General features: G+C 49.7%; 2 protein-coding genes across 9 annotated transcripts in view; one reads left to right on the forward strand and one right to left on the reverse strand.

Annotated features, from left to right (window-relative positions):
* MORN5 (MORN repeat containing 5) lies at nt 1–14158 on the forward strand. The gene is made up of 5 exons (XM_063410185.1): nt 1–112; nt 430–577; nt 822–933; nt 1797–1928; nt 12717–14158. Exons 1-5 carry the CDS (start codon nt 66–68, stop codon nt 12794–12796), a joined length of 519 nt encoding a protein of 172 aa, XP_063266255.1. The 5' UTR covers nt 1–65; the 3' UTR covers nt 12797–14158.
* Nucleotides 13952–27698, reverse strand: part of LHX6 (LIM homeobox 6) — a 16905-nt gene continuing 3158 nt past the window's right edge. For 7 of the 8 annotated variants that reach the window (XM_063410184.1, XM_063410179.1, XM_063410177.1 and 4 more), the window contains exons 5-10: nt 23730–23950; nt 21456–21556; nt 21266–21361; nt 19509–19683; nt 18866–18969; nt 13952–17053 (exon numbers count right to left, since the gene is read on the reverse strand). In XM_063410184.1, the coding sequence (XP_063266254.1) occupies nt 17033–17053; nt 18866–18969; nt 19509–19683; nt 21266–21361; nt 21456–21556; nt 23730–23950 (718 nt within the window). In that variant the 3' untranslated portion in view covers nt 13952–17032. The remainder of the gene's footprint in view (nt 17054–18865; nt 18970–19508; nt 19684–21265; nt 21362–21455; nt 21557–23729; nt 23951–27698) is intronic. The other variant, XM_063410178.1, reaches the window with a different exon arrangement.

Genomic DNA, 27698 nt, shown 5'->3' on the forward strand with positions numbered 1-27698 from the left:
CCGGTAGGGGCGGGGCCACGGCGGCGCCGTTGCCGCGGTGACCGGGACGCGCCGTCGGGGCCGCCATGGAGCTGGCGGGGGAGCGGTACCTGGGGGGCATCATGCGCGGCAGGTGGGGCCGGGGGACAGCGGGGGACAACGGGGGACACCAGGGGACCGGGAAGGGGCACGGGGGGTGCTGGGCGTAGCTGGAAGCGGGGGGTCCGGGAAGAGGCGGGAGGGAGCACGGGGACGCGGAGGGCACAGCGGGGTTCGCAGGGGACACAGGGGACTGGGGCGGGCAGAGGGGTACCGGGAGGGCAGGGGAGCGGCGGGCGGTGCGTGTGGCAGGTGGGCCATGGGGACAAGGGGAGGTCGCGGGGGGCTGGTGGGACCGGAGGGCGCCGGGGCCGCGGGGTTGCCGCCATCCACGGCCGCCATCTCCTCCAGGATGGAAGGATACGGCTACTACACGCTGCCGACGGGCGCCGAGTACCGGGGCTCGCTGTGGGACGGGATGTTCCACGGCAAGGGCGAGCTGCGGCTCCCCACGGGCTGCAGCTACCGGGCGCTGTGGGACCGCGGGGTGGCCACGCAGGTACGGCCGGGGGGCTTCACCCCTCCGCTGGCAAAGACCCCGCCGCCAGCGAGGCTTGGAGGTGAAATCCGTGGGTTTCCGAGCCAAGCCGGTGTTTGACCCCTCGGGGTGGCTGCCGGGCACCGCAGGCGGGGTTCCCGGCAAAAGCCGAGCGGAGCCGCGCTGGCCCTGCCGGTGCAGCCTGGCCCTGCCGTTCCGTCCATCCATCATCTTTATTAACTCTGCACTCAAACGCGTTTTGCAGGCGAAATTCGCTTTTGCAGATGGTCTCGAATACGACGAGGAAAAATGGCGTTACTGCGATGGCTACGACAGAAGATTTTATACAGAAATCTGTTCTGGTTTTAAACCACCAGGTACTAAATTGCGTTTGCGATCCTGAGAGTCTGGAAGGAATTAAACTAACAACTTTGCTTAAGAAAGATTAATTCATCTACATGAGTAACAAGGAGCAGAAATGCTCTGGCTAATTTCATACAACCCCCTGATGCTGCCAGAAGAATGTGGACAGCACCTTCCAGCAGCACAGCCGGGGATGCAGCCCGGCATCCACAGCGGTCTCCTGGAGCCATGACCCGCAGCACAGGGCTTCATTATCTGCAGCTTTTGACTTCCTAATTAACCCTTTTCTACCTTTCACCCCCACTGCATCAGCAGGCTGCTTTTGATACAGAGAAGTTGAGCAAAAGCAATTAGTTTGCATCCAAGACATGAAATGAAGTTTCAAGCATCTGCCCCACGTAGCTTTTTAGTAGACATTTGTGTTCAGTCTATGCTTTTGCTAAAGACTTTTATCATGTTAGTATTTATTGTAGTCAAAGGTGGGTTTATAAGAAAAAAAAAAAAAAAGAGTGAAATCTGTAACATGATACACACAATACATAGAATATTTTAGTGATGACATGGAGTTCTGTGAAGCCAGCGAGTCTCTCCTGGCCCCATTTTGGGGTTTAGGGTTGGACTTGTAATGTTAACTTGGTGGGCTGAATCACAGGACTGTGAATGAGGAAATCAAAGTGATTGCTTTTTATCACACAATCTTCCTGTGTGCATTTTTCTGTTTTCATTTTTCCCATCTGCAAAATTGATGAAATGTTTTATAAAATTTATTGTGAGTTAACTGTGTTATTTTTATAGCAAACACCATTGAGATGTATGTTAGTTGTCTTAATCAAAGACATAAATTTTTTAAAAATCAAATCTTCTTTTTCCCCTTCAGGCATTCCTCAGCTTACAAATCAGGATCCTCCCAAAATAATCCCCGAAGGTTGTTATGACTGTGGTGATGGATTCTATAACCCCCAAACCAGAATAGTTGTTGACTACAAACACAAGTTTCTGAGAAATGCAGGTATGATTTAACTTCTTCTGCAAGGTAAATTAAGAAGAGTTTATTTCTAATACCTTCTAGGTTGCCTGATTAAAGCCAAAATATGAACAACTCCATGACTTGGTTCTATCATCACTGAGCTAAAATATCTTTAACTTATTTATTTTATCAGTGATTTATGTATCCCCAGAGCTGTACAAATCATATTTTGCAAAATTACAATGAAGTATTCCCAAGCACATATGAACAAATATATTTTATTACCGCTTAGTATGTTAATCTCAGAAAAATCTCCAGTCTCTCCTGGTATGATCTCAAGCAAGGGAGTGGTTGTGAGGGGCACATCAGTGATCCTGAAAGCTGAAAATGTTGTGAACCAGCAAAGTGCCTGAGCGTGTGCTTATCTCTACACGTTGGAATAGCCCCGTTTATTAAAATGAGTCTGGGTCTTACCTTCCTGAGCAGGAAACCTTCACTTTGGAGACCTGTGTTTGGAGTAGAGTCTAGCAAATGTCCCCAAATTAATAAACCTTGGGGAAAGTTAGTTCTTACCAAGCCAGAAGAGAAGCCTTTCAAATTAAAAGCCACAAAAGATCCCCAAACCGTTGACACTGGGGTAACTAAAAAAATGTAATCTGACCTGAAGAAAACCCCTACTTTTTGTTCTGGCTGTTTAGTCTTTGTGTTTATCACTTTTTCAGTGCAGAGGGTTTTAAAATGAAACTGATTTCTGAAAGCAACCACCCACCCTGCTTTTTTTTTTTTTTTTTTTTTTTTTTTTTTTTTTTTTCCCCTGATGTCCAAATTGCAAAACCTCTTTTTTTTTTTGCCCTGGGAAACATAACATTTAATTTTCAGTGTGCTACAGTTTAACAGTTTTGTTGCTTGGAAACTCCATTTTTCAGCAAATTTACTATTTGTTGTAAAAAAATTCTGCTCTGCTCTACTTTCAAGAGCTTTTGTGAGTGTGCACTGCGATATTGGAGGAGGGAAGTGGGGGGGGGTTAAATGAATTGGAGATACCATCTGCTATAAAATATACCCTGTGATACACGGCCTGTTTTATAAACGCTGAATAAAAACTGATCTAGATTATTACAAATGGCATTGATCCAAAATACTGGAATGCAGTGGGCCTACTGATGAGGAAGATAAGCAACATGCTTTCCAAAAACACAGGAACCTACACAGATTAGTACAGGAGGGAACGCCTTGGAATTCAATTTATTGTTTTTTAATCTGTTCTTTGAACTCATTGTCCTTTATGACATTTATCTCAAACCCTACAAATTATATCAATCAATATTGGCGCGGCGCAGCGTGCGGCCTGACAGTGCCGTGGAGATGGGCTTTGTGTGGCCCTCCCAGGCAGGGCCTGCACACAAAGGTGAAGTTGTTGATGTGAGTGTGAAGAAGGAATGTGTCGTGTAGGCCAGACCCTTCCTCTCAAGAGCATGAACACAATTGAAAAACCCGGCACTTGTTCAACATCAGAGGAACTCTCGCCGCCCCAGGAGAGATGATTCAGGGCACAAGGCCACTGAAGTAAAGAGAAAAAAAAAAATTAAAAAAAAACCCCAGCTGTAAGCAGAAGAAACTGAGGAAGAGGCTGAGATGACAGGGAACAGATCCAGAATTACTCCATTATAGGTTGGGCAGGAAAGAGCAGGAAAACCTCCAGGCTCCCAGCCAAGTCTTGAAAGCATCAAAAGCAGATGGTAGGAAGCATTCAGGAAGTTCTTACAACAGCTTGACAGGTTTACCAAAATGACACTATCTTCCTCAGCCCTGGCAGCGGGCTGCAGAATGCTCCAGCCCTCACCTTTCACCCCGGCCCTATTATGAAGCAACTCCTAATTGTTTCTGGGCTGTTTGTGGGAGACAGCGAGGGATCCCTGAGCCTTGGCACATCCAGGTCCAGCTCCAGAGCAGAGCAGCCGCCATTTGAAGCTCCTGGGTTTGCTCCCAGCTCTTCTTCATGGAGATGAGAGGATGTGGAGCAGCAGGGAGGCTCCTGAGGCAGCCCTGCACTCGCTAGCTCGGAGGTCTGAGCCTCATTTACTGCGAGAGCCATCGCTGCTAGAGCACAGGCCCATCGTGCAAACGTAATCAGGCCCGGGGAGCGAAATGACAGCAACAGCTTTGTTATACGTTTTTATCTAGCAAAGTTTTCCAAACCCTCATTACAGCCTTGTGGTTATTACTCCGTCCCTAAACCTCTGTTTCCTCGGGGATGCTCAAATTTCTCTTGGTTCTCCATGTGTTCCTCAAGCTTCTCTTTTTTCCAGTATTGCGAAGTACGCAAAATTGAGCACATAAATAAGAATGGGAAGGTTCATTTGTAAAAGGATACGTTGTTTATTTTTAATAGATACCGGGACCAGGCTCCTGTTTCACCAGGAGTATTCCTCTTTTTTTTTTTTCCCCCAGAAATAGGACTCCTGGCACCTTTGTAAAAGAGTTTGGTCAATAGAAAGATCGGAAGATTTCCCAGTTTTTCAGTGAAAACTAGAAACTACAATATGTTATTTTTAATGCAAAGCAGGGAAGTATAAGAAGAGCTGGGACTGTCAGGTTTGAGGCTCTCTGACTATCAGAACACCCCATAACTTTCAAATAGAAAATACCATCAAACCCAGGAAAATTTTATACTGAGATGGAAAAGATCTCAGGAGATTGCCTGGGTCACCTGTCTGGATGAAAAGCAAAGATATTTCTGATGAAAATTGCCTTGTTTCTCCTGTGGTTTTCACAGGGATGGGTTCAATAATATAAAACATGCTTTTCCTCATTCTAATATGAGAATATTTGTTCTACTATTTTCATTTTTTTTTCTTCAGGTTTAATTAGTATGAGACCTTCCTGTAGTGCAGTGAATATAACCTGAAATATATTTGTACCTCTTCCTATAAATCAAGAGCAGAAAGACACAAAATCTGCCTTTTCACTCGTAGCTCAGTCAGGGAACTGAATTAAGAGCAGGATTAGGCCCAGAAGACCAGGACAAGTGTCTTATTAAGAGGAGGTTTGGTGTTGCTGCAGTCCCAAGCCAGCCAGCAATCAGCATTTCCACAAGCCTGAAAGTCTTGTGAAAAGCAGCAGGAAAAATCCTGCTGCTTCAGGAATCATTATGAGCTGAAAAGGTCAAGATTCAAGAACATTATTTTCGTATAGTTTAGAGAAGTCTGGGGTTAGAACATCTGAGGTTCCTCGGTTGTGAGGCTGGCCTGACTCCCCAGGCAAGGGGGCAAAGCCATTTTAATTCTAAGCCTTAAAAATCACAGAGTTACAGTTTCCTCACGTTGCTGCCTTGGGATGGAGGCTCTCATGCTTGGTCTGAAAGAAGCACAAACATTTTGGGCAGTCAGCAACGATGCGTTCCACCATTTCAGGTTTATCCAAGTACACAAATCCATGGGGGAAATCTCCTACATTTGGACTTTTATTTTTCCTCACAACTCAGATCTGACTTGCACCAAGTGCTTTTTGGGAAATGTAGACTTTGACTTGTCTGAAAAATGCAGTTGAGAAACAGCCATAACCACTCAATAATCGCTCAGGGTAATATTTCTATACCTACCCTCATGCACCCCAAATACATGCAGATGTTTGCGTGCTCTTTCTCAGAAACTACTGGAGAATTGGGTGTGGGATGAGGACCTGGCAATTTTTCAGGCCTGGAGTATTTCTGGAAAAAAGACAGCAAATTTAACTTTGAGTCGACTGTGGTGCAGGCAAAAAGATTGACTGCACTGAGGGATCGTGCACGGAGCTTTATTCCCTGTTCTTCTTTGAAATTGCCCGTTCTGATGATGGAGGGAGTGGATGAACAGCCTGATTCCAGCCTAGTCCCCTAGTCATTGCCTAAGAATGTGGAGTTGTTTTGGCAGATGCCCTGAGCAAGGAGAGGAAAGCCCCAGCAATACACACACAGAGGGAATACAGCATTTTTGTTCGAATGAATTTAGCTTCCCATAGATTTAAATGTCTACTTATAAGGCAGGACCATTCAATCTTTTGTACATTTGTTTCTTTTTTATTTGACTTAAGATACTGAATTTAGATGAGGTTTAGTTCCTACATATTGAAACTCTTAAAAGCTCTTCAAATAATTGTTCTTTGGATACTTGTTAGGCTAAAGAAATCAGTTTTGATCGGCAGTAAAAGTTCATGCTATTTTAAGTGCAATGCTATAGCTATTTTCTGTTGTATATTTAATCATTTTGAATTATATGTCATGTAAAAGATTTTAGCTCTGGGGCATTTGCCAGATGGCTGATTCTGCATTTCACACAACAAAAGAAATAATGTTTGTGTAAAGCTCTTAAAAATAGTTGGTAATCAGTATATTCTACAACGAATAGGATCCAGACCTGTTTGGAAAAAAACCCCAGCTTTTGCAGAAATTAATTTAGAGGATTTGGTCTCTACCTCTGGGCTCTGAACAAAACAAATTGTGTCTATTGTTTGCTGATTTTGTAACATTTAACAAGTTAACTGGATTGTAAATTTTACTCATTTTTATGTTAAATGCCGTTTATTGCAATCCATTGATCTTTTTCTCTTTACTTTGGCTGACAAACTTATTTCTGAAAGCAGGGTTGTAAAGCAGAGAGCCAATACTGCTCTCCGTTTACACAAGTAGAGCACACGAGTGCGAGTAGCCCTTTGCTTTTCTTGCAGCAGCTGGGGTGCTTGTCCTTTTTACTGCTAATTCCTCTTTCTGGCCTCCTTGATTCATATTCCTCCAAAATAGTACTACAAAAAATGTTTTCTCTCTTTGCCATGGCGTTCAGCTTCTTCTCTTTGCCCACATGGCTCTGTAGAGCTACCTAAAAATTCACCCTCTGGTCTTGTCTCCTCCATCTCCCACATGCTTTTTTCCCTTGCATTTAGTTCCAGGACATAGGTTTTTAGCCACATTCATACAAATTCAGTTTTCTGGTACTTGCTTTTCAGACTCTGTGGTAGTCAAAAGCTTTGAAAAATATTACATCCAGAAGCAGGTCAGAGATTGTAACTGTTTGACCTGGATCTCCAAAGTGTCCCTTACCTACCTCTTCCTGGTTTTCAATTAGATAGCTTTTGTCCCAGTGTCAGAGCTCTGGGTCTAAATAATCCCAAATGCTTAACAAATAAATTAATTGAGGAGCCAAATCTCAGCAGGAGGAGAGGCAGAACCCTGGCAAGGATCACAGTGGGATTTACCCTTTTTTTTTCTTACTCTACCCTAAACACTTTTTAAAATGTTGGACCAATTTTCCTACCCATCATATGCTCTTTTTGTATCTTGTCTATATAGAAATGTGTGAAGATCAAGCACAGTTTGGATGGCATTGCAGAATTCATACATATGTCTTTCACAGTGTCAAAGTCTGCTCAGGTGACAGACAGAGAGACTTGGAGACTTCTCATCTGAGCAGCCAAGAACATTTTTAGATTAAATTTAGCTTACATGTTTTAATCTGAAACATCCTTCATTCAGCAAAATAGATTACGAACCAACATAATTTATATTCCAGACTATAGCCAGCAGTGATAATATTAACATTTGCATCATGATGTAAGTTACTACGATAATTTCAGTAGCTATAGCTTTTGCAGATATATTGTTCCTTCTGGTTTCCTGGCCTTATCTTTTTGAAAACTGTGGAAGTTTCAGTTCCAAAGAGGAGCATGCCAAGAATAACACCTTTGTTTGGGTGCTAACCATCCCATTGTGAATCCATTAAATAGGTTACACACAAGTCTTATAGGCACTTACATCCAATATACAGCTCATGTGAAAACAACTTCTACAAGAGATGGAAAGTTCATTTGGGGGCCATTTTGGAATGACAGTAATTAAAAGAGAATGGAAGGGTGAGAATTTGTGGGTGGAAGCAAAGGTTAATTGAAAACATATTTTCCATTTTCTTGCCAGCCTTGATGTTGGTGGGGTCAGGTGCAGTAAGGAAAGGGGTGGTAGGGACCCGGAGGGGGCAGTGGAAATGGAAGGGGTGTGCCAGGCAGAGCCCACGGCTGAGATGCTATCACTTGTCATTGTGATTGTGCAGTGGAAGAACGTGATAAACTGCGCTGCGGGTGCTGGGAGGAGCCAGGGATGTGAAAGAATTCAGTGATATTGTTGTTTACAATGGGCTTCGTGTGCCTGGCCCTCTGCAAGCGGGGAGGAAGCTCAGCTGCTGCTCGAGGATGGCGTGTTGGAAACACACACCCTTCCAAACCCTGGGCATGGAGAGCCCTGGGCAGGGCTCCGAGTGCTCCCTGTCCTCGTGGTGACACATCCCAGGGACACAAAGGGGGGACACCCACTCACATCAGGCCCCAACCTGCCCCTGGGCAGGGCAGAGAGCCATGGACCTGAATTTCAAGCCTCCAGTGCAGACACAGCCTCTGGAACACACACAGCTACAAAGACCTAACACAGTCAGGCAAGGTTTTTAAGGTGAACAGTTTAGGGTTTTTTTTCCCTGTTCAACCCACTGGGTTTTCTAATTTCAGCAAACTTCTAGGTGGTTTCCTGGGAATGCAATAGTTAAGAGGAGCCTCCGTGACAATTCTGCCAGTGCTGTCAGTGTCAGCCCTGTGCCATGGCAGGCACCTCAGCATGCAGAGTCCTCAGAAGCCTCTCACAGCTGGGGTTTCCATAAGCAACACAGAAACACGATAGTTAGAAGCAAATAATTCTAAACTTTGCAATATGCATTTAATATAGCAAGATTAAACGCACCTAAATTACAGTGTGTTTTCATGTCATCCCTTGGAAGCACCCTGAAGCAAGGCCACCCTGAATTTTCAGATGTTTCTAATCCCAGATGAGAGATAAATCTGGAGTGTGGTATTTGGGGAAATCTCTTCTGCCACTACTTTTAGCCATTGGAAAGGAGGCAAGTGGTTTCATTTTGCAGAGAGCAGAAATCCACTGATTTAAGTGGGCTGCAGTTTGAACTCGCTGTGGAATACTCCTCCCAGTGGTTGTGACACCTGTTTGGACTTTGCTGACATTTGGAACTTCCCCTAAAGCCCCCCAAAAGAAGGCAGAAACTTGCCAGGCGATATTTGGTGAGAAGAACCAATTTTGAAATGGGCTAATTATGGGAACACATTGCAGCCAACAGCTTTAACTGAACCTTATTTACCTGAACTGAGTCCCCAGACTGAGCTGTGGCTGTGTGGACAGTGTCCCACAGGGGATCAGCAGGACTTCACCCCTGCTAAATCATCTGCTGTGGGCAGATGCTGTTTCTGGGGACCAGGTGGCTGCCAGGGTTGGCTCCGTGGGCCTCTGCCTGCTCAATGAAAACAGCCTGAATTAATCACAAAAATAGCAGAGAGCTGTCCCAGTCTGGGCTGGCTGAGGATCTCACCCACAATACTCAAGTTATATTTAGTGGGTGCTAGAAACTGATCTCATTTCTGATTGAGACACAAGGAAATCATTCAAGAGCTCATCCATTACAATCTTTTGCTGTTTCAGTTTCAAGATCCCAATAATATATCATGATAATAATGTTAATATTTCACTGACTTTGGAAGAAATCACTGGGTGCCATTTACTAATTGCACAGGGATACACCAGACTGCAGTGAAATGCCCAGACAAAGCTTTTTTCCTTTACCTTCCAACACCAGCGTGGTTAGTCCTCTTTCAGCAAAGTCTATTCCATCACTGTTTATTCTACTGAGGAAAATCTAAAAAAATGGATAAACTTTTAGAGATAAATATGCTGACACAAAATTCAGCACACCACACGAAGAACCCCATTCTACCTAATTGTGCACAGGGTGATAATTTAGCACTGATTAAAGAGTTTGTATTTTTTTTCAAATCTTTTTTAAAAGGAAAATTACTTCTGAAGGTGAAGATGTGCTTAGACAATCATATTAACATATTCAAACAATTGCAATTTGCAAAATAGTAATTACAACTCACTATCTGGTAGCATTAATCAAACCTCAAGGTTTAATTCCATTTTAAATATTGATGAAATGTGATTCTCCAATCTAACCCTGGTGTTGCAGGGTTATGGAAGCAGCCAGTGGCAGAAAAAGAGGAACGTGTAGTTAACAAGCAGCTGCCACAAAGAAGGATCGGCATCTGTGATTTAAATTGTTAGCTGCACAGTCAGGTAGAGTGTAAAAAGGGTAGTCAAGAGGCTGTTAAGTCCATTGCTGCCAATTACTAACAATCAGGGAGGAGCTTTAAGACTTGTTCAGTACAATAAACCCAGTTTGTCTTGTTTCAGGGGTTACTACTGAAGAGGTTGCAGCTGCACTGATTCAAATAGCCCTAAAACTACAGTAATTATCAACCAGTCTTCTTTAGTGTAGCAAAAGTATGTTTTACCATAGCTTAACTCTTTACATTCTAATATTTAACTGCCTCCTCTCCCATAGCCAGCCCTGGAGCCATTCTGTGTTTCCTCCTCCTATCCTGGATCAATTCTTCATTTCCCCTTGCCTACCCAAGGACCAGTTGTGCATCACACTGGGCTGGGTGGCAGCTCCAGGGATTTACCTCGTGTTGAGTCACTACATCTGTTTTTTCAACAAAGTTGAAATTTGCACTGCTCATTCGGTTTTTACATCTGGTTAAATCACATGCAGGTTAAGCAAGGCCTATGAACACATATTTAATTTGCATGGGCTCAGATCACTGCACAAACCAAGACATTTTGGAATCATTCTGGCAGGGCTGAGATCCCTGGGGTGACTTGTCCTGGGTGCTTTCCTGGGACACCAGGAAATCCCAGAGTGCAGAATGAGACAATCTGGGCAAACCAAGAGCATGTGGGAAACCTGTGAAGCCAAGTTAGCATCTCCTTTCTTTGTGCTTATACCCTTGATGCTCAGCTGAGGAGTGAGCACTGCCAAAGGCTCAGACAGACTCGGCCTGGTTATTTCTGGCACTCAGGTGAGCCAGGTGTGCCCAGCTCCCAGCCAGCCATGGTGATTCACAGCATCTCTTAATTAGTTTAATTAATTAATAAGTTTCCTTATTCCTTCACCATGGCAGAAACAGACAAAAGTTTCCTTTTCATGCAACGATTACAAGCTCAGATAAAGTATTTTTTTTTTTTTTTTTAGCTGAGGCAATTCCAGCTAAAACCACAGAGCCACAGACTGGACAATATCAGTCCCAGGCGAGGCTCACGTGATCACAACACCTAGAGCACAGAACAAAAGCCAGCACATTGATTATGGCTTGGATGTTGTTTTTGAGAAAGCTTAGGGACCACATTTGCATTCCTGTTGCAGCCCTCGGTGGAATCTGCCTGTGAGGATTGCATGGTCTTTAAGCAAGATTCTGTGCTCATGTTTTTAATTTCCCTTTTAGCATATTTTTCCAGCATCTATTTTCTCCTTTACACCCAGGTTAGAAATGTGCCGTTAACAGGGTATTTTGTTATGGATCTGTGGATCTCTAAGGAATAAAAAAGATTGGTGAAACACAGAAAGGGCTGAACTTAGCTATTTTATCTGAATTATGACTATTTTGCAGTCATTACAGCAAGAAACTTGGCCCCTTTCCTGCCCTCCCCAGGATGCCAGCAGAGCTGGGTGTGAGCAGCACCTCACGGGTGTGCACCCGACTCCAATGAGAGAAAAGGGAGGGCAGCATGAAAAAAAAAAAGGGTAAAAAAAGAAAAAACAAAGATTGATCCACAAACCACCACAGTCAATTGGATTAACCCCCAAGCTTGAGGACTTGTGCAGCAGAATTTGTCACACACCCCTCTGGGAACTTCTTAGCTTAACACTTCATTCCCAAGACCTTCCTCTCCTCCCAATCTCTGGTTTTTTACGTAACAAGGGCTGCCACAAACCCTCAAAATTTAGATTTTTACACGTCACAAGCAGTTAATATGAATTTGTTAAGACAGTGGTAAACACAAGAAGCAGCTCGAATATATTTCATTTATATAAAAATAAATACAGGTATTGTTGTAAGTAATACTTTGATTTTTTTCCCCTAGGCTTTTTGAAGTTTGATTTCTCTGGTTTACTACTAGACAGATCTCTTTTCTCCTACACAAACACAAAGGAAAAGGCTGCAGAACAATTTTTGGAGACAAGACTATTTAAATCCCTGAAATTAAGAAGCCACAACTTAACATTCACCAAGCTATTTTTTTGTAAATCATGCAGAAAATTGCTGTTCAAACTTTGCTGGTCAGTTGTTTTTTCCTACATTGTCTTTGCTTTTATTTTCTCTCCACACTGTCATTATGCTCTCAGAATAAATACGACAGACATGAATACTAACAAGGGACACAGGAGTTGGTCTAAAATATCTCTCAGCCACTACATCAGCTTATCAATACCTGCCACAACACACATCTCCAAAACAGCATGGAAAGAAAAGCACCAAGACAAGAACCAGGCATTTTACTGTGAATTTTTCTTTACCTTCACTTTTTATAGATCGACAAGCAGCACAGGCAGAGTATTTAAAAAATGCCTGTCTTAGTTTCTGATAGTTTCAACATTTCTCCTGGATATTTTGCCCAAAAAGGAAAAATATAAATCTATACATGTAAATCTTGTGGTTCACCCAAGCTAAGATTATCAAGCAGATGAATAACAAATCTTTGCCACAGACCCATCACCTCCTGCCTTGACAAATTCCCACACAACAGCACACGATCTTTTAAACAAACAACAAAAATAAAAGTGTTCTAAGGGATGCCAACAGCTAAAAAATGGATTTATTTTTCAAAGGAAAAATGGCATGTTTGAGCTGGACCCCAGGGATGCAAAGAGCAGATCTGACCAGGGATATTTAACATTTCTCTCTCCCTTTCAGACGATGATGAGCACGAGTGGATCCTTCGGACCTGCCGGAAAGCCTGGGACATCACAACTGAGCACAAACCGAAACCATAAAACACTTCTGCCTAGACAATATTCCAGCAAAGCAAGCAATCTGATTCACAATAAATGCAATTTGTCCTCGTGGATTTGTCTCACCCTTTCCCTCGACAGGAATATAATCTTTCTGTCATCTTTGTCAGCTCAAAGAAAAATGGAAATAATCATTTAATCAGTCATGCTGAGCAAAAGCCACGGCAAAAAAGCCGACTGTACTCACAATAATATTCCTGAGAGGTGTGCAGTGTAGTATGTATAAACATTATTAAGCCTGAAAACAATTTGTTAAAAAGAGTGCCTCAGATTCGGTGTTGAAGTCATTCAAATCCATCTTAATCAACATTATTTTCCCAGATTTTAGTTAGCTGTCCTGGTGAATTCCTTTCCTCTCTTTTTGCTCAGTACTTTGATATTGATTGATCATTGTAATAATGTACACCAGAGGTATTCTTTAATGACTGGTTTGCTAACTAGGAAATTATATCCATTTACTACGAACGTTTGTTGAACTCTCCTGAAGCCAGAGTTTAACAAAATAATAAAAGAGGAAAACTGGGTGGGTTGCTGCTTGATTAGTAAGCCAGAAAGTATTTAAAAATAAAATAAAATGGAATTACATCATTTTCTGGATGTAAGTGCCAGCACTTCTACTTGCATTAACTTTATTTATTACACAAATAAGACATTTACAAAGCACAACATTAAAAGTATGTAACAAAACAGACATTGGTTTTACAAAAAGTGCTTACAATTTTGTTTTACTTTTTTAAAATAAATATTAGTCTTGACTGTCCACTCATTCAGAGAAAAAAAAATTTAACCATTGTAGCCAAGACATGCAGAATTGCAACATGCTACAACAAAATGATTGGCAGATGAAATAAAACTGGTGTTTAGTTGGCATCCTACAGATAAATCACTGATAGTAGTGCAGGATTGGTTCCCACTCCCTGTCCCAACGAGTGAGTTCTGTAAGCACCTTTAGGGCATTGGGTTAACCAGCATGAGCCAGAAAAAATCCCTGGTGATAAAACCTGAAACCATCCCACCTCCAGAGCCGAGCTCTGCCAGTCACCTTGTTCAGCTGGAGTGAAGAGCCCTTCGCTGGCTGTCTTCAGTGGATTCTGTCTGCAAAAGGGGTTGTAAATAGCAACTGGAAAAGTTTAGTGCGTGGAGTCTGCATTGCTGCACCAGAACCCATCTGGCAATTACTGAATAAACTAAGAAAATCAGAATGACTTCAATTTTATTTTTTTTTTTAATCCACAGACAGGAGATGAATGCAAATGACCTGAGATAAGGTTTGGTTCAGTGGCAACAGTCAGTGTGAAATATGTTGTGAAACAATGTATTGAATAAATTAGAAGATTTCTTACATTCTTGGTACAGTTGAGTATTTTCCATACACATAATTAGCTCTAAAACTGCACAAGCTGAATTGCTTCCAGTTTTTGCAAACAATTTGGGCTTAATATAAACAGAGCCTGATTTCTGAATTAGCAAAGCTGCTCCTGGCTACTTATGGGGGGAAGTGCCCCGAGCACAGTCTGTGGTGAGCCCACGTCCCTGGAGAGGAACACCTACATTCCCTCGGGCCCTGCCTCGGACTATGGCCCTGCCGTGGATATCCAGGACATTTCACAAGTGGGATTTTTCTGATCAAGATGGTATTTAGCAGACACATATTTCATAGTTTCTTTTTCATTGCATTGCCAAGACAAAAGGGAGAAACACACCAAACCCTTTTCTCCCTCAACAGAACAGTTGTGGCAACCTCAGAGACTGTGGGATGTCAGGGCAAGTTACAGCCTGAAGTCTCTCCTTCAGCGTCAAATGGAATAACTACCCATTCCTTAATGGCACTAATTCCACAACTAACGATGTGCACTAATGGTCATTAGGAGGTGCAAGCACAAACGGAGAACAAGTCAGGCCCCAGTGACCCCCGGCCCCCACGAGCATCTCAAGGCTGGCACATGGACACAGCAACAGCCTCAGCCTGGGATGACAAACCTCACCAACAGCCAGGGGGACACTCACCCTGCCCTCATTGCTACAGACAAGGACAAAAAGGACTGCACTGGTGCCACTGGAGCAGCTGGTGACTGTCCCCTCCCCAAGGGGACACCCCGCAGAGGTGGTTCCAGTCAGGTCAGTGCGGGAGCGCCTTGGCACTGCTCACACTCTGGAAAGGGTCACTCACACACCAGGAGCTGACAATGAGACTTTGTGGACTCAATCCCCCTCTCTCCTTTCAAATGTTATTTTGGATTGGGAACAGAGCTGCTGGCTGCAATTTGACAGATACTGGCCCAGCTGTCCGAGGTAGTACCATCACTGTCTTTACACACGTACACACACAGCAGAGTGTGCGTGCATGGATTTGTTCCAGCCAATATCAGTGCGTGCTTGTGCTCAGTTCCTTCTCAAGCCAAGAGATCTCGATGGCCACTTCAGCAGACATCCCCATCTCCCCACGCCGCTCCCGGGGCGTTCCTCGTGGCTGGGCTGGCTGCTGGTGTCACGTGGAGCTCAGGGACACGGGCAGGAGAAGGCTCCCCACGCCTGCAGCACGGGCTGGCCACGGCAGTGGGGTGGGTGTCCACCCAGCCCATGCCACGGATTGATCCAGGATCTCCCAGAGAGGAAAACACGTGTGTCTACAGCTCCAAGTAAAAACAAGTTATGTAACGGGTGGATTCCCATCTCCTGCTCCTTGGGCACGGCTCAGTCACGTCCCTCACTGGCTGTGGCTCAGGGTAGGCTTTCACATTCTCGGAAGAGCAGCCTCACAGACACTTCACAGCAGGACAGACCCGTGTGCTTGCGTGGAGAGAGGTTTGGTTACAGACCTGCTCTTGGCTCCGTGCAAACTGAGAAGGGCTGGCAGAGGTCACTTGTTTACTTTTCGTTATTCCCATCAATGAAGGATCATTTTGGAGTCCTTTTCCTGACTTGGGGCCAGACTGCTGAGCATTTCCTTTGCTGTTGCTGTGAGCCCAGCCGTTCTCCTGGGATGCACCCTCATCCCAGGGCCTGGCAGGACCGACAGCCAGGGAGGGCGGGAGGGCAGAGGGGATCAGAGTGACGCTGCCAGCCAAAGGAAGATGCCACCCCCTTGCTGTCCACTTGGCTAGCGACGGTTCCTGCTGGCCTTACTGTGCCTTTCACCTTTTTAACTGGTCTCCAGTTTCTACCCAGCTCTTTCCACTGACTGAACTTGAGTCCACAGCAGGGCAGAACATTTCTACACCCTTATGGCCACCTTCCATTGAGCATTTCCCAGTCCCAGAGTATGGATTTTCTGAGAGTTTTCTGTAGGTACATTCTGAAATCACCCATTTGTGATCCAATATGACTCCAAGGAAATAAAGTAGCTTGTTAATAAAGAACAAGAGTAAAAAACTTAAAAAAAAAAAAAAAGATTTGGCAGATGGCTGTGAGAGGAGAGAGATATTCAGTGTTCTAAGAACAAGTCAGCAATCAAAAACTTCAGGGTGCTAAACCTGGCTCTGCCACCAACCCTTGTGGTTCCTCTCAGGTTAGGACATCTCTGCTTCCCCTCCTATAAAACGGGGGGAAAAACACTAAGATTTACTTACCTTTGAGTGATCAAAGGACATGTGATTCTAAAGCACTTTGAGGAGGAAGAAAAACTGCCTATTTCCAGCTGGCATCGTGTTTTCCACTCAGTGGAGTCTCAGCTACCTGCGAGTTTGGCTCAGGAAGGTCTGTCTATGTATCGAGTTGCTGAGCCAAAAAGCCAATTTCAGATTTCACAAACACGAGTGGCAAGAAGAAGGGGTGTCCAGGAACTGCTTCACTGGTGCAAAGAGAGAATCAGGCCAAACCACGTGAATTCCTCCTTCCTTTGTGCTCAGGGGTGATCATCGACCCCCCCGAGACTCAGCGTGTTCTGGGTTGTTCGTATTCCCAAGGGTCTGGGAGCAGGACTTGCAAGCACAGCAGAGTCACCAGTTTTGACTGTGTCTGGCACTGCCTCGGAGAGACTCACGGTCATTCTACAAGTCCACAAGAAACAAGTGTAAAATGTAACTCTGCACTCAACACACACATACACAGAGTGTCGCTGGAGAAATCAGAGCGGGCGTGAGGCGCTGGTCAATGGGAAGAGCTGAGAGTGCTGGGTCTGAGCTTCTCCCGCGGGAGCTGCCGAGGCTGGGCTGTGTCAGCGGCTGAGGGGCAGCGGGGCTGCCAGGGCCACGGGCAGGTGAGGAAGAGTCCGCGCAGTCAGTACTGGAAGAGGATGACCTGCGGGAGAACGGGAGCGTCAGCGCCTTCCAGGGACAGAGCCCTCGCCGCGGCGGAGCGGACGCGGCCCCTGCGGGGCAGCCGCTCCCCGGCAGGAAAAGCCTCGCTGGGAGCGCTCTCTGCCCAGGAGCGCCAGCCCTGACCGGGGAACGAGCCTCGGATGGCAGAGGTGCAGCACACCAAACAGAACCGGGCAGCACCCCAAAACCAGCAGTTCATCCCTCTGCTCTGTCATACAGCAGCTACCAAGAGAGACAAAGACCATGACCAGCGGTCCTGAGTGTGCACCTCACTCACTGACCAGCACGGGCTCCCCTCAAACTCTGCACCTCACTCACTGACCAGAACGGGCTCCCCTCAAACTCTGCACCTCACTCACTGACCAGCACGGGCTCCCCTCAAACTCTGCACCTCACCCACTGACCAGAACGGGCTCCCGTCAAACTCTGCACCTCACTCACTGACCAGAACGGGCTCCCCTCAAACTCTGCACCTCGCTGCTCTGCAGCCCCTTCCCTGCCTTCGCGGGGGGAAGCAGCTCCGGAGCTGGGCACAGCTCGGTTCTCACCAGCCACTGCACCGGGCATCCCGAGAGGAGGGTGGGGAATGCCCCACACGCAGAGGGAAACACACACTCAGCGTTTAAATGTGTTTTCCCAGGATCTCAGCTATCTCTGCTTTTAAAAAAAAATGGATGTGGGGGGAAAAAAAAGCTACTTCAGTTTTCAGGAATTCAGCATGCAAGTGATTGTTTAGAAAAGGAGCTGGTTGGGGGGCAGCTCCGTGTCCTGAGAACCTTGTTCTGCAACAGCTGTGAGCCAGTAATTGCATTTAAATCAGGAGCTGCTTCTTGCAGTGAAGCCTCTCTAACAACAGCACCAGGACTGTAAAATATTCTCTGAAAACTCTGCAGCTTGCTGGGCAGATATGACAAAATGGTAGAATTTAGACTGAAAAAGTATCTTTGCTGTGCCCCTGCTTCTGCCCATTGAAACAGAGCTCAGTGAGCTGCTGCTTCTGCAGAGAAGAGAGAGATCTGAAAAGCGAGGTGCTGAGGACTTCTATCAGTAAAGACAAAAGCTAAAACCACTCAGAGTTGCCAAAGGCTCAGTGTTACCTCAAAAGGAAGTCACTGAAACTCGGGTCCTAAATAACGCCTTCTAAACGTGAGCATGTTTGAGAAGTCCTGCCCCCAATAATCTGTGTGTTAGAACAGATACTGTAAGAGCTGAACAGAAAAATATCAACATGCAATATTGTCTCCTGGCCAGACGTTGTGAAATAACATTCCTACTTCAGCTATTGTGACAGCCAGTTGTTATTATTTTTAAGCAATACTGCAATCTGCAAGAAATGAATCTTTTTTTGTTAACTCGTGGAAAACTGGGAAGTTAGCACATGCTGGAGGTCCCCCCTGCTCCGTTGTTAGCAGCCAGTGTCTGCTCACACCCACCACACCTGGAGGAGCCTGGGGAGCAGGACAGAGCTCAGGGCACCCGGGAAGGGGAAGGCAGGGAGGGTCCAGGCAGGAGGATGTGAGAGCCTTCAGTGGGTGCAGGCACAGAGTCCCAGCACGTCACAGCAGCGAGGGGTGGCCGGTGACAAACACAGTGGTGCCACTTTGACCAGCAGTGGGTACATCAGCCTCAGGGCCCCCAAAACCAAGGGAAGACACATGGGTGGGTGGCAGCTGCCAGAGGTCATGGAGGAGCAGTGATGCTGACAAGAGACGGCGGTGGCAATGATGGCACACACAAATCTTTGCTAGAGCGGGGGGTTGGCCCCAGAGCCTGGGACAGGGACTACATTTACCTTCTCACCCCTATTAGATAGTGGTCCTTCCATGTCTGCTTTGAGGTGCACTGGTGGAGCAGTGTAGGGAAGTCTACAGTGCACTTGTCCACACTGTACCTGACCTGTGGATGAGAGGAGGCTTCAGCCTGTGTCACTGCAAACAACACACGCCCTCCGTCCGGCCAGGCTGGCACCGGGACACGCGGGAACAGGGCAGGGCACAGCCACAGCCCTCGTGGGGACAAGCCTCACAAGAGCCACAGAGCCAAAACCTCTGTCCGGGCATGACCAAAGCTGCCCTTCGCTCACAAATCGTTCACTGGCACTGGGAACTGCCAGAGAAAGCAACTCTGGTGTCCTGAGCAGGAAGGAGACCATTGGCCACCGAGCCCCACAGGGCACACTCACACCTCTTCTCCACAGAGAGCACAAGAGGGCCGAGGACCAGGCAGATAAAACCCAGGCGCTGACTGGGGACAAGTTAACCCCAAGGGCAAAGTTTACCAGACACGAGAAGGAGCAGCAGCACAGGCACCATCCCCAAACCCGCAGGCGATTTACCACCGCCTCTCCCGGGAAGGATTTTTTTTTTTTTTTACCAGGAGGGATTTGCCACCCCCTGTCCCTGGAGCGGCCCCTGCCCTGCCCCAGCCCCTCTTACTTTCGATGTATCCGTGCAGCGTCACCATGCGGGCCCGCTCCGGGCTGCTGAAGGGCGAGTAGTGGATGTCATCGGACAGCGAGGAGGGGATGCGGGGCGGGGGCGCTCCCGACGGCGGCACCGAGTGCTGCGGGGTGTGTTTTTTATGGCGGGCTCTGCAGTTTTGAAACCAAACCTGGAACGAAAGCAGCCAGCGCTGTGACAGCTGAGGGGCGGATGGGTTAAAGTGTGGTCCTTCACCAGGGTCCTTGGATGAGTGTTTCTTCGAAGTGTTTACAAAAGGAATGAAATAGAGAAATCTGCACCTCACCAGCTTCCACGGGTTTGTGTTACACTCACCAGAGCAAGAGTGAAGCTGCATATGCAAAGCTTTGTCCCTGCAAATGGTGGGAGCTCCTTTCAAAGTCTTATTTAAATTTCAATCTGCAATCCCAATTCACCCAGCCTAAAAGCACAGCTGAGATCAGTTGGGACACTTGAGCATTGGCAAAGAGAAACAAGAGGAGACAAAAACGAGTAGGAGCTTAAAATAGGATAAGTTGTGACTTTAAGAATGATAAAAACAATATTGTTTTGATCACTTGTGGTTTATCATATTCAAAAACCCCATCAGCAGAATATTAAAGCTGAGAAAGGAGGGTGCTGTGGTGGGATACAACCATGGTCTGTGTGAGCAGCAGGTATGAGAGCTCTGATCACATCCCACTGCTTCTAATTAAAGGAGTAGTTGGGGAATTCCATCCTAGAATTAAAATATGCATGGAAGGGGGTTTTTATGCTAAAGTGGTGATCTGTTTCTTATGCTTTAATTTTTGAAAGATAGCTGGGAGTAAAAACCTTCTCCAAGACTGAGTGAAGAAGCTCTCCAAGGCAGAGCACACTGCAGCACAGAGAAGGAAACAGTCACAAGCGTTTGACAAATTGTTTCCTGTTCAAAGAGCCTTTAAAAAATATCCACATAAAAAATCACCCAGTGTGCAGCCTGCTTGATCTTTAGCTGAATGAAGAATCTCAATAACCGAGGCTCAAGCCAGATTTTCACACACAAAATTTAAATGTGTCATTGGCAAAACAATCTTGGATGAAAGCTCCAAATTTATTTCAATCACCCGTGTTTTTATTGTATGCAGAAAGTATGTGAGCAGAACGCTAAAGCGATGGGTACAAATGTCACCGAGAGGCAGAGCTGGGCTGTCTGTGAGCTGGGAGTCGCACAGGGGACATTTCTCAGTCCTCACGGCACCACTCGCTCTCCCCTCCCAGATCAGGCGCGGGGACTTCCCTGCCACTGTGTCCCCTGGGGCTGCGAAACCCCTTTCTCTTTAATTTTCTGATCCCAGCGCTTCCTGGCGAGCCTCGCCTGCTGGTGGCAGGGCCGGCTGCCGGGGGAGCTCCCACACTCCCGGCAGCGGCTGGGACAGAGCGCAGCGCTCCAGGACCTCGTGCTGAGGGCAGCTTTCCCACCCCGTGATTTATTGCGAATGGCTGGGGCTGCTGGGGTTTGGGTTCATTGCATCATAAAAGGGAAAAACAAACAGAAAACCCACGAGCGAGACAGAGAAAGAGCGGTGCTGGCATCGCTGCGGGAGCCGAGGAGCCGACGCGCAGGGCGGGCAGCGCTGGAGGCTGCGGGGCTGTGAGCCCTGCCCGGTGCCGGGCTTCAGGTGTCCCCTCCCCGCCCTGCCCGGTGCCAGCCTTCAGGTGTCCCCTCCCCGCCCTGCCCGGGTGGTGTCACCCCCGCCCGTCCCTGCGCTCACCTGAATGACTCTCCGGCTCAGCCCCGTCATGTCCGCCAGTTTCTGCAGCGTCTGTGCGTCGGGGTTGTTGTCCTGAGCAAACTGTGCCTGCATGACCTGCGGAGAGAGGGGAGAGGGGCCCGGGGTGAGGCTGGGGAGTCCCGGCCCTGCAGCCCCCCGGCCCCGCAGCCCCCCGGCCCCGCTGCCCCACCTGCAGCTGCTCGGCGGTGAAGGAGGTGCGGGCTCTCTTGGCCGGCTTCGGCTGGCTGTCCTGCTCCGAGGGCACAGCCCCCTCCAGCGTGATCCCGTTGCCTGCAGGAGAGGAATCCTGTGAGCCACAGGTCAGAAACACCCCTGCCCACCTGCCCCCAGCACGGGCAGCTCTGGGGGGACACCAGAGCTGGGACCCCCAGAGCATCCCCTCTGCAGTGGGAGCAGAAGGAGTGGAGGCCACTCGGGAGCTGCCCGGGGCTGCTGAACCCCTCCACACACAGGGAAGGAGAAACAACCCTTCCCCAAGAGTTTACTGTGGAATTAAGAAAAATGCAGCAAGTGGTGGAAGCCACAGGGGAGACAGCAGGAGGAGGAGGGTCAAGGTGATGTGTGAGGGCAAGCACTGATGTCCCTCTGGCCCTGACTCAGGGTCACCTCTTGGCCACATTCTCCAGGGAGTGGTTTGGAAGGGACCCTGTCTCTGCCAGGCTCACCAACATCCATCATTCCTGCCCCTTGCTGCGCCCTGTGACCCCATTCTCCCTCATGGGCACTGCCTCCATCAGTCCTTTCCTTCGCTCAGAGCATTTCAGTGCGTTCTTTGCTGCTTTCCCCAGCCCCAAACTGTCCCAGCACCCCGACATCCTCTTCCTCCTGAGCCCCAGAGCAGCAGCAGGTCCCCACGGCCTTGGGGTGGCCGTGCCCTGAGCAGCAGCCACACGGATGGGGACACTCCAGGGGGACACTGACCTGCCCCTTGCCCAGCACAGGGTTGGGGTGAGCCCAGCCGTGCTCACGCTGCTGTGCAGCCTCCAGAGAGGGTGGCCAGAGCCCCAGCCCTCACCAGGGCCCTGCTGCAGCCCGAGCCACGCCTGGCTGCTCCTGCCAGCGTAGGTGAGGCAGTGCTGGGGTGGGTGAGGGAGGTGAGGGAGGGCAGCTGAGCAGGGCTGGCGCTCGCCCCGCTCCCAGGATGCGCCTGCACAGCCCGGGGAGAGCTCCACAAGCTGGACCAGGCTGTGATTGTCTTGGCTGGAGTTGAAGGACTTTCTCATATAGTTTGACTTGTTCTCTTCGGATGATGAATGGGACTCTGACTTCAGCAACATCTGTTTATTTTTCTTGTATGTAAAACCTCATGTGCAGAAGAAATTGCTGGGTAATTACTGGAGGGGGGAGCGTGGCCCTCCAACTCCACAGCAACTCCAGCTCTCCAAAGTGATCCCACCCCCTTCTCAAAACCCCTTGGACACAGGTAGTGACACCTGACACTCACCAGGTGCCCCAGCACTGCCTAACATGGTGCTCAGCTCACACCAGCAGGTTGTTCTGAGCACCAGCAGCAAACCCATCATCCCAGCCCCCCGCTGGGGCAACAGCTCTGCAGAACTCCTCAGAGCCAAATCCTGCTGTCCTCACACTCTTCTGCTCCCCCAGGACACGTGGCTTCCCCTCTCCCTCCTTGCTCCCCATCACCCCCCTCACACCCCTGCAGCAGCTGACCATATGGACCAACACGCCGCGAGCCACGTCCGAGCCAGGACCCTCCCAGCCCAACTGGGCACTCTGTTTTCATCCTCATGCTCAAACACAGTAAACAGAAACATATTATCTTCCTGTCAGGTTGTTAATGGCTTCCACATGCTGCATGGGCCAGGACATGCGTGTCACTCCCTGTGCCCACCATGTGCTGAAGTACTTTCCCCACAGGACAGGCCCTGGCACTGCCCGGTCTCCCTGTGCACCCCTCTGGACTGACCCCACAGATTTGTTCCCCCGGTGTCTGTGGGCACTGCCATGCAGGAGGATGGGGAAGGGGCAGGAGCTGCAGTGCTGTTGTGACCTCGGTGTCACCAGCTGGGTCGGGACAGTGGAGGCTGGCTGGCCATGGAGGAGCCAGGGGTGGCACCACCCCAGATGGGCAGTGCGAGTGGAAAATGATGGGAAGGTTCTGCCGAATCGCCAATCCCACCTTCCACATTTATGACTCACCGCCTCAAAATTCCAGCGCCTTCCTCATGCTCTGCGCTCCGGGCTGTGCAGGACCGGGCACTTGTCCCTGGCACTGCCCAGAGCACACAGGTCTGCCAGAGCCGCAGGTGCTGCCACCCCATGAGCCCTCTGCCAGCCCAGGGCCTTGTGCTCAAGCCCTCCCAGGGCCACCCATCACCCCTTTATGGCAACGACAGAAGGGACCCCAACACCCTGTGCTAGGGTCAGCGCAGGGGACAGTGACACCCTGCAGGGCGAGGCCGTGACCGCGGGCGCTCCGTACCGTTCTCTGCCGCTCGCTTGAGGTTCTCTATCATGGTGTCGTAGTGGATCCGGCACAGCACCTTCTCCTCCACCAGGCCGAACTCCTCTCCGGTGGAGAGCTGCCGCTTGCAGGAGAAGCAGGCGAAGCAGGCCAGGTGGTAGGCGTTGCCCCGCGCCCGCCGCACCCAGTCACTGGCGTAGATCTGCCTGCCACAGCGGGCACACTTCGTACCGAACCGGCTGCGGGGAGAACAGGCAGGTGAGGGCAGGGGAGGGCAGGCAGGTGAGGGCAGGCAGGGGAGAACAGGCAGGTGAGGGCAGGGGAGGGCAGGCAGGGGAAGGGCAGGTGAGAACAGGCAGGGGAGAACAGGCAGGGGAGGGCAGGCAGGGGAGGGCAGGCAGGGGAGGGCAGGCAGGGGAAGGCAGACAGCACGATGCCAGGCTGCAGGCACTGCTGCCGACCCCGTTGCTCACCCCGACCACCCCAACTCCCACAACACCCATGCATGGAGGGATGCAGTGGAGCTGCCCCAGCGGCGCCCTTGCCGTGGCAGTGGCAGAGGCGTGGGCAGCAGTGGGGTGTAACTCATTGCAGCCCTGCAGCGCCAGACGCGGCCGAGGGGCTGAGGTGACGCAGCACCGTGAATCAGCTTCCAAGGCCGTGGGGTTTTATTTTGATAACAGCCAGTGTGACACTCGAGTGGAAACTGTGTCGGAGCTGGTTCTCTCCCGCTGCCATAAATCAAACCATGTGTGTTCTCCTCACACGTACAGGCGCACACATCTGCTTTTTCCCCCGTGGAGGAGGTCTCCTCACTGTGAGAGGATGATGACTGTGCTGGAGTGAGCTGTGCTGGAAGGTAGCTCAGCACAGTGACGAGGCAACAAGACAGCCAGGATCCCCACAGCAATGTGTGAAACCCCCATCAGGATGCTGATGGTCAAGGGCAGGTGATTCACAGGGAGCAGCCGACGTGGTCCCCACGGCCCTGAACCCCCAGGTCAGTGTCTGACATGAGGTGCAGGCATGGCCATGGTTTGATATCTGCATTTCAGTATTACTGCTGCTTAAAATAATAAATGCAATGAGCAGCAGCGAGAGCATCAAGAGAGAAGAGAGCATCTCCTCTGGCACCCCAGAGGTGATACTGGCTCCAGCACAGCCACTGCACTCCCACACAGCCCCAGCACTGCCACCTCGAGCTCCCCAGGGCTCCTGCCAGCCCCTCACCACAGCGGGAAGTGGAGCCCCTGGCAGCCCTGCCCGAGCAGCTCCAGCATCTCTCGGTGCAGGCACAAAACACCGACAAGGAACGACCACAGCGAGCGACAGGAGAGACCCCGCACACAAACCCTTGGGTTCAGGGGCCAGAGCAGCCCCAGGCTCTGCAGACAGGCAGAGACAGAGCTCAGGCCCGGCACCAGGGCCAGTGTGCTGCCCATGCCTGACCCCAAGCCAAGGAACCGCTGCCCACCATGGGCCCAGCAAGATGTGGAAATACTGTCCTGTGCTGGGATTACTAATGGCAAAACTATTTGGGAGGAAAAGAAGGGTCTAAATTTTTCAGCCTGACCATAGCTGACCAAAAAAGAAGAAAAAAAAAAGAGGACATTTCTGTGCTGAAATTATACAGAGACTTAGCTAAGAGACTTCACTAATTTACTTCAGATGGGAACATTGTAAACTGACTTTGTGCCAGCTCGTTTATATAAACGCACAAACAAAAGAACTGTATTAATTTTTTATTTAGAAATAAAGATCATTCCTGTAAATTGAATTACTTTGAACAATGTGCTATGTAAACAGTCGTACTTGCTGAACGGTATCAGGCGAGGGGCAGGCGTACGGAGCTAATGGCACGTGGTGATCGCCGCTCCCTGCTCGGATCCCAGCCCAGGCAGAGGGAAACTGAGGCACCGGGCGCCACTCAGAAAAGGTCACACATCAGCTGGGATCTGGAGGAGACACCCAGGCATCTCCTGAGGGCCAGGCAGCACCCCCAGGCTGGCAGCAGTGCCCAGGGAGCCGGCCAGGGTTTGCTGAAAGGCGCAGGGTGGTGCGGCCATGGCAGAGCACAGGCAGGGGCTGATGCTGCTGTCCCTGCAGAGCCACGGCGTGAGCAGAGCCCGGAGAGGCTGAGGCTCAGCAGCCACGGGGCTGCAGAGCCTGCAGCACTGACGCTGTGCCTGCAGCCCTCGGCCAGCTCCCGTCTGCAGCACCGCTGCAGAGAGCAGAGCTGGGGCCAGCACAGCACCCAGGGCCACCCAACAGAGACTGCCACCACAGGGACACCACCATGGGGCCACCACTGCCAGGGACACAGGAATGGGGAGAGAAATGCCTGCGAGAAATCTGTCCCGACTCATCACCACTGCAAATAACAGCTCAAACACAAAGACCCAAAGAGCCCCATCTGCTCGGGGCAGTGGAGCACCAGGAGAGGGGCTCCACAGGACTCCTGTCACCTGCCTGGCAGGGACAGGGATAGGAATGGGGACAGGGCCACACTGCAGTGAGACACGGAGCCAGAGGATTTGCCCAAGCCCAGAACCATAGCACAAGCTGGAGGATCACCAAACACTACCAGAGGCAGGGGCTCATGCCCTGCATGCATGGTTTGTGGTCAGGTGAGCAGACGCCCTCCTGCAAGGTTAACTCTGGGAGATGGAAACTGCCAACGTTACCAGGAAAGACTCATCCCAGAGAGACTCATCCCAGGAAGACTCATCCCACCTCCTCCAGGGGCGGCTGCATCATCTGGGGCACGGGAAAAGCAGAGGCGGGAGGATGCCCTGGTGCATCCTGCCTCTCCCACGCTGCTCGTGCCCAGGTGCCGCAGCTCCCTCAGCCCTCCTGCCCACCCCTGCCTGTGGGGACAGGGCAAGGGACACCCAGCCCGGGGCCACACACAGCTCCAAACACTCCTGTCCCCTCCTGGGTCCACTCTGCAGGAAATCTCAGAGTCAGCTGCAGCTGACACCTCCCCAGAGCGCAGCGGAGCCTCAGCGAGGATCCTCACACTGCTGCTGCCGTGCCCCAGCAGCATCACCCCAGAGGGACAGAGTGGCAAGGGCTGAGGGCTACCTGAGCCACAGCCAGGCCAGTGACCCCGAGGTCACCTGCCTGCAGACTGCCCAGCGGGATCACAGCAGGGCACAGCAGGAATCACAGCAGGGTCATGCCGGGCCCCGGGGCCACCGGAGCCGTGGGAGCTCGGCTGTGAGCAGCCCTTGCATGGCCCGGGAACACAGTGTTCTGCTCAATGAGCTCCAGTTTTAATTTGGTTCTCCTTGAGGCGCTGAAGCCTTGGATGCCAAATGTAATTATTTGACAAGACACAGGAAACAGCAGCATTTGCTTAAAAATGCACACGAGGCCACGGAGTCACAGCAGAGCCAGCACCTACACAGCCCCTCATGGGGACAGAGAAGGGACACTTGCACAGAGCAGGCCTAACCGCTCCCCGTGGGCAGAGGGGCTGTGACATGACAGCCCCGTGCCTGACAGCCTCCATCCTCAGCGTCCCCACCAGCCCCGTGTCAGAGGAATCAGCACTGCAGCACGGGAGCGTCCGTGGGACCCGTGCACAGCATCTCTCTGCCCCTTCCGTCTGCCTTGGCTCCGAGGACCACACGCGTTAGGATGGGGGCTCTGCTCTGCTTTCAAAAAACCCCACGCATTTAACGTGCCTCAAAGAATAAATAAAATTTTCAAAATCCATCCCGAGGATCAGGTTTAGCCCGTGCCATGCACCAGGTTCCACTGGCTGGAGTCAACAAGATGCCAGCCAGGGTGCTCTCAGGGGTGGCTGGGTGCAGGAGGGGGCCGAGAGTGGACAACGAGGGGAGTTTGGGGCAGCGGGAGAGATCGCAGCCCTGCTGAGCGGCTCCCGGCCGCGCACCGGCACCGGCGGCGCTCCTCAGCCCGGCGGGTTCTGCCACGGGAGCGACCCCCGCCCGCCCCCCGAGCAGCGCAGCGGGGCTGGCC

This window comes from Prinia subflava, chromosome 12, assembly GCF_021018805.1.
Source record: "Prinia subflava isolate CZ2003 ecotype Zambia chromosome 12, Cam_Psub_1.2, whole genome shotgun sequence".
NCBI classification, from domain to species: domain Eukaryota; kingdom Metazoa; phylum Chordata; class Aves; order Passeriformes; family Cisticolidae; genus Prinia; species Prinia subflava.